At 43.9% G+C, this 6,626-nt stretch overlaps 2 protein-coding genes across 2 annotated transcripts; both read right to left on the reverse strand.

Annotated features, from left to right (window-relative positions):
* Positions 1-1,253: 1,253 nt before the first annotated feature.
* On the reverse strand, positions 1,254-4,508 carry LOC105555646. The gene has a single exon (XM_012002671.1). It carries the CDS (start codon positions 4,506-4,508, stop codon positions 1,254-1,256), a length of 3,255 nt encoding a protein of 1,084 aa, XP_011858061.1.
* Positions 4,509-4,570: 62 nt separating this feature from the next.
* On the reverse strand, positions 4,571-5,704 carry LOC105555647. The gene has a single exon (XM_012002672.1). It carries the CDS (start codon positions 5,702-5,704, stop codon positions 4,571-4,573), a length of 1,134 nt encoding a protein of 377 aa, XP_011858062.1.
* Positions 5,705-6,626: the final 922 nt, after the last annotated feature.

Here is a 6,626-nt window from a genome sequence, read left to right on the forward strand (position 1 = left end):
TCGATATTGCCAGGCGAGGGATGGGGACGCGAGACGCGGGAGCGGCGACGTAAACAACTCGCCGGCAACTGCGCGCTGTCCCCCCCTTCCCCCCTCGCCAGGCAATATCGATCGCCGGGCGGTCACATCTCGCTACGCGCTCGAATTGGACAGTGGGCAAGGCAAAGACGACGATTTTCGATAATTTTTTTCTCGTTAACTATTGCGAAAATTGCAAAATGTTTCAGGACTTTTCTGTTCATCTCGATCCGTTCTACCTTCTCACGAGCTCGTGGACAAATGTTATAACTCACCCTGTATATGCAACAGGCCTGAGCCCTGCAACAGATGAGCATCGTCGCGTTCACAGTTTTCCCAAATTCGCCAGTGTGAGAACAAAGCATTTGTGTAGCTACAGAATTTATTTGTCTTTCTTCTTTCAATATATTTTTTGATTTTTTAATAATGCCTAACGAACTATGGTTTGTCATTGAAGAAGAATCGGAAAAGTCATTCTCAATAGTGTCCCATGTCGATGTTATATACGATGAAAAGACAGTTAAAGTAGACAACAAAGTAACTTTCCTGTGGAATAAAAAACAATGTGTGGGAAAATTCGATTCATTAATGGTAAGTTACAATAAGCGATGTTTTCTTTGTGACATATACCATCGGATATACACCGAATATTTATTAATCCTTCGAGTAATGCAAAACTCATCTATGTTACGGTAGATTAGGTTATTCTACTAATCTAGGCTTTTCCTTGGAGTTGATGTGATTATCTCTATTATATAGTTTTAATGTACATTGAAAGAATACGTTTATGTTCTGCAGTGATTTCAAATATTCTATTTCAAAACGTTTTATTCTTTTTCATTAGAGCTACAAAGCATGCTACAAACATGCTACATTAGAGCTACAACCATGAAGTCTTTCAATGTGTTTACAAGATAACGTTTCTGGAATGAAATTTTTTTAAATTTTATTATAACTATTATCTTTTATAGAAGATTATGATAAGTGTATCCTGGAGGCACAACGATTAAATAGGATGAAACGCAAAGAGATAAAAGATGAAAATACATTTCATGCTGATCAGCCAAGAAAAGCAGCTATGAAATTCAAAGCCACGCTTGGTCAGAGAGTAAAAAGCAAGAAATTTTCGGATACCACAAACGTTGTGCAGAAAAGTTACAAGAAAGTATGTTACATTGTGTAACCTCAATCTGCTGTTGTGATTTACAGAGGTTTGGAATTGGCTAGGCATAGTTTCATCTATTGGCTTTATTGTTGGTGTACATTAGTTTTACAGTGGATTCCCATAGTCCACCGAAATGTGGAGCTATGGGAGGTATAAAGTGCCACGTAATGTGATGTTCAACCGAGAATCGATTCGTACGATTCCTGTGTTCATCGGAGTTGAATAGAACATATAGTTTTCTCAGGTGATTATTCGCACCTGCAAAGTTAGTTCCATTGTCCGAATAGACGCGTGTCGGTATCCCTCGTCTCGCTATAAAGCGACGCAAGGCTGCTAAAAAACCATCGGTGGTCATGTCGCTTACGATTTCTAAATGTACTGCCTTTACGGCCATACATACGAACACACACACGTATACTTTGATTCGCTTTTGATTTCGATACTTTTTCTCCTTAATGTAGAAAGGGCCGCAGAAATCGATCCCGGTATTATCAAAGGGAGTCGCGTTACTCACTCGGGCTTTAGGTAAATCGCCCATTTTGTAATCGACCGAGCCGGCGTTGAATCGAAAGCAACGTATGCATGATCGTATGATTTTACGCACCTGGTTTCGACCGTCGAGTAGCCAAAATTTGCGTCTAATCGTATACAAAGTCGTTTGTATGCCGGCGTGGTAGTATTTTTCATGCGTTTCTCTTATAATTAAATCCGTTAAGAAATAATGACTTGGTAGTAAAATTGGGTGTTTTTGCGAGAAGGCTAACTTTGATAGCCTGAGGCGTCCGCCGACGCGAATCAACCCATTTTCGTCGAGGAACGGATTTAGCGCGGCAATATTGCCTTTCTTTACCGGGCGCCCATTCGCAAGTTCATTCAATTCGCGTGAAAAACAAGATTTTTGAATGATCCTTATAATTCTCGTTTCCGCGTAATTTATTTCTGTTATGCCTAGCTGCCCGCGGTAAGTGTTCTTGGGTCGAAAACGTAGGCATAATGCAGTGATTTTTAATAATCGTGAATATGACGAATATTTCTTAAGGAAGCTACAATCGTTAGAGACCGTCGCTATACATATATTTTTTCGTAATTCGGGTAATTCCTTTAATTCTACGATACCGTTAGGCCATTCGCCTTCCTCTTTCGTTAGCCACAATGGTCCGGAAAACCATGATTGGTTATTCAGGAAAGCCTGCGGTAACTGACCCCGTGATAGCGCGTCGGCCGGATTATCCTCGGATCGAATATGTCGCCAAGCTTGTAAGTCAGTAATTTCTTGGATTTGAGCAACGCGGTGGGACACGTACGTTTTTAATAGATGAGGTGGAGTTTTCACCCAATGTAACGCAATGGTCGAGTCGCTCCATAATACCGTCTTGCTAGGGGATATTCCTAACGCACGATGCACTTCGCGATATAATTTGGCTAGCAGGAGCGCACCGCATAATTCGAGGCGAGGTATCGTCACAGTTTTTAATGGTGCGACGCGAGATTTCGCACAAAGTAGACGACAACGTACATTGTTGCGTTGATCGGTCGAACGAAGGTAAATGCAGGCACCGTAACCGATGTTACTCGCGTCGCTAAATCCATGTATTTGAACATCGGTGTAATCCGAAATCAACACAGGGCGATCCATGGATAGCTCATTCATTAAATCTAATTGAGTCGCAAACTCTATCCACGTTTTGTGTATATTGGATGGGACGGATTCATCCCAATCTACCTTGCACTGCCATAAATTCTGCATCAATTTTTTAGCGTATAATATGACAGGGCCTAAGACGCCTAAAGGATCAAAAATCTTTGCGATTTCGGAAAAAATCGTTCGCTTTGTGATTCTTTCGGCGTGATCGATCGAGCGGACCGAGTAACATAACTTGTCGTTGTGTGCGCGCCATGCTATGCCTAATGTTTTCAAGGGGTTGTTTTTATCGAGCATGAGACTAGTATTCACCGCATCGGGGGTTAAATCGTTAATGATACGTTCGTCGTTCGACGCCCATTGTCGGATATTAAAACCGCCTCGAGAAAGTACCGTGATTATGTCATCCCGCAACGCGCGAGCTTCGCTAACGGTATTCGTACCTGTAAGTAAGTCATCTACGTATAAGTGCGTCTTGAGAACTCGGGCGGCGTCAGGATATGCGTCGTGCTCATCATCGGCTAGTTTTTGAATTGTTCGTATAGCCAGATACGGTGACGAGGATACGCCGAATGTAAGGGTGTTAAGTTGCAAAGTCTTTATTTGATCGTTCTGGCGCCAGAGGATTCGTTGGTATATCTGATCATCCTCGTGCAACAATATCTGCCTATACATCTTTTCTATATCTGCTGTGAGAACATATTTATACGTACGGAATCGAATTAAGTGAACGAATAACGTATCTTGAATAGTCGGCCCCACCAATAACCTATCGTTTAACGATGTGCCATTACTCGTTTTTGCCGATGCATCGAACACGACACGAACCCGGGTCGTGCTACTCGATGATTTGATTACCGTATGGTGCGGCATATAAAATCCTTCATTGGAAGGGTTATTCACCGGAATCATCTGTTTCAGATCTAAATATTCCTGTATTACTTGCGAATAGGCGGCCCTTAACAATGGATCTGAGTCGAGCTTCCGTTCGAGCGAATTTAAACGTTTGAGAGCGACGGTTCGCGAATCGCCGAGGCTCATCTTATCCTTGCGAAATGGTAGTCTCACCGTATAGCGACCGTCGCGGTTGCGAGTAACAAATTTAGTGAAATGCTCTTCGCATTCGAGTTCCTCGTTAGATTTCGGCGTAACGGTGGGATCAGATATCTCCTCAATCACCCAGAATCTCGCGATCTGTTGATCTAGACCAGTCAATTTACATATCGCAGTTTTCGGCTGATTCCGCGACGCGCTTCCGCCCGCTACGATCCAGCCGAGACACGTCTTTTGTAGATATAAATCGTTATCTCGTATCGATAGATTGATCTGGCCTATGGAGAATAATGACAATGTCGCCCCCGCACCAATCAGCAAATCAACAGGACGCGGCAAATGAAACTCTGGATCAGCTAATTTTATATTGGACGGTATTGTGATGGAATCTCGCAAGTCCTTGCGGAACTCACTGTGTAGCGATTGAATAGTGATTCGAATGACACCTTTTGAAATCGTGTTCATTGAATTGATTGCACCGACTGGCAATGCGCATGTAGTTATAGGGAGCCTTAGACGTCTCGCGAGACCCTCGGAAATGAAATTGGCGGTAGCACATGTATCCAACAAGGCGCGACACTTAATTGACTTGAGTTCACGATCCCGAATAAATATCGTCGCGGTGGTCATCAATTGTGGTGTGAAAATGGGTGTGATCGCTGCGAGACACGTCGTTGCGTGACCACCCCCCTTTATACGTCATGCGCCTTGTTCCCCCTTGACGACCGCGCGTCCGGTGTCGTGGATGCGACTTGGGTTTTCTCAAGATGTAAAAGCGTATTATGTCGCCTTTGGCAAATGGTACAGTGTGAATAATTGCAAGGTTTACCACGATGTGAACGTAAGCAGTTATAACAAAGCATCGCGTTTTTCACGCATTCGATGCGCTTCGGCACAGATAATTGCTTGAAATTGTCGCACTTAAATAACGGATGTTGCTTATTTTTACAGGCTGGGCAATTATTCGCAATATTAACCACAAATGCCTTGTTGGATATTCGCGCCTTTTTCCCGGGAGGTGTCGATCTGTCCTCGGCTTGTCTGGTCGTTCCTGCGCGAACACGCTTAGATATACGAACTGCGGTTCTATATAAAAATTCGTATAAATCGTCGATCTTCGGAAATTCGTCCCGATCCAGAGATTCCTCCCATTTCTCCGCTACGCTCCTAGGTAATTTGCTTTCTAGTACGTTTACAAGTATCTCGGACCCCACGTTAACTCCTAACGCGGCTAACGATGCTACATGTTGCTGCGTGTCATCGGCAAGCTTGGACAAGCCGTCGGTTGTCTCCTTTTCTAAAACGGGTGTGTTTAAGAGCAACGAAAGGTGGCGTGAAATTAATATCCGCTTAACTTCGTACGAGCGTTTCAACAGTTCCCATGCCTTTTGATAATTTGAGCCTTCGATCGATAGAATCTTTAATTTATTAGCTGCCTCGCCCGTTAACGCCGATTTTAAGTATTGCAATTTTTGTACTTCGCTCAAGTCTGTTTGTGAATCGATCATAACGAGAAAAGTATTTTTGAAGGACAGCCAATTCTCGTATTGGCCGTCAAATTTCGGTAGAGACGCTTCCGGCAATTTTACTCGCCGTTTTACGATCGCCGTGGTCTCAGAATCGCTGGGTTGCGACGCGCTAATAGTGACACCGGTACTCGCGGTCGAAACGGTGGAACTTACTATCTCTTCCACTTTACTTGCGAGTGAATAAAATCTTTCCTGTACGTTAGTGAATTCGTCTTTATGAGTGTCGTTCGGATCTAATAGTACGAGCTCGTCGTTAAATTCTTCGAACGCGTGATACAAGTCGGTTGTGCGGGCCATCCTTAACCTTAACGCGGCCTTATCGTAACTGCCTCTCTCAACCAGATTCGTCAAACCCGTAATTTGAGATTTTAATGACGTTCGCTTTTGAATTAATAACTTAATTCGACCTGCCATATTGTTGTTTGGGAGTAGGTAACGGAAATTGCTTAATCGGCCACTTGATTTATATTTGGAATGGACTTGCCCTTAGCCTTGATCTCGTTGCGTACTCGTCCTGAGGGTTGTGTGATTGGTTGCAAGAGCCAATGTCGTAGTCCTGAAGTCGTGATCGCCTTGATCATCCTTCCTTCTTAGCCGCTGTTCGCTCGACAATTCGTATGTTCTTACGGTGGTCGTTCACGTTCGTACTGTGAACGACCTCACAGGAGGCACCAAAATGTTGCGTGTGTGTGAGTTTAGGTCCGTACACTAGTTTCGTTTGTTTTAGTTTTGTTTTATTCGAAATTACATGAACGCGAGGACTTGGTCTCGATATGTCTTACCGGAGAGCTTGGTCTCTGGTACGCACAAACGCACGAACGCGAGGACTCGGCCTCGATATATCTTAGCGACGAACGCGGAAAAGGGCTCGATCTGTATTCTACGAGGGACGACTTCGAAGTGTCCTGCCGTGACCGTTGGCCCTATATATATATGTCCGCAGTTCTTTGTGACAACTGACCGTTGCGGCTTCGAACGTTCCAGAACAAGCGCTTATCAGATTCACCTTTGGGTCGATGACTCGAACCTCATCGGAAGATACATTACTGGTGACTCAAGGCATACTTCTATTATTTACTTAGAAGATTAGAGCGCTCGACCAAAGGTCCGAAGGGCGCTTGGTTTTTTCTAGAAGCCTCGCTCGGCAAGGCTTCGTAGTGGGCCCACTATATTTACGTCGCAACAGGAAGGAACTTGTAACATTACAGTGATATACCGG

This window comes from Vollenhovia emeryi, unplaced genomic scaffold (genome assembly GCF_000949405.1).
Source record: "Vollenhovia emeryi isolate VEMERY1.0 unplaced genomic scaffold, V.emery_V1.0 DF940928.1, whole genome shotgun sequence".
Classification (NCBI taxonomy): Eukaryota; Metazoa; Arthropoda; class Insecta; order Hymenoptera; family Formicidae; genus Vollenhovia; species Vollenhovia emeryi.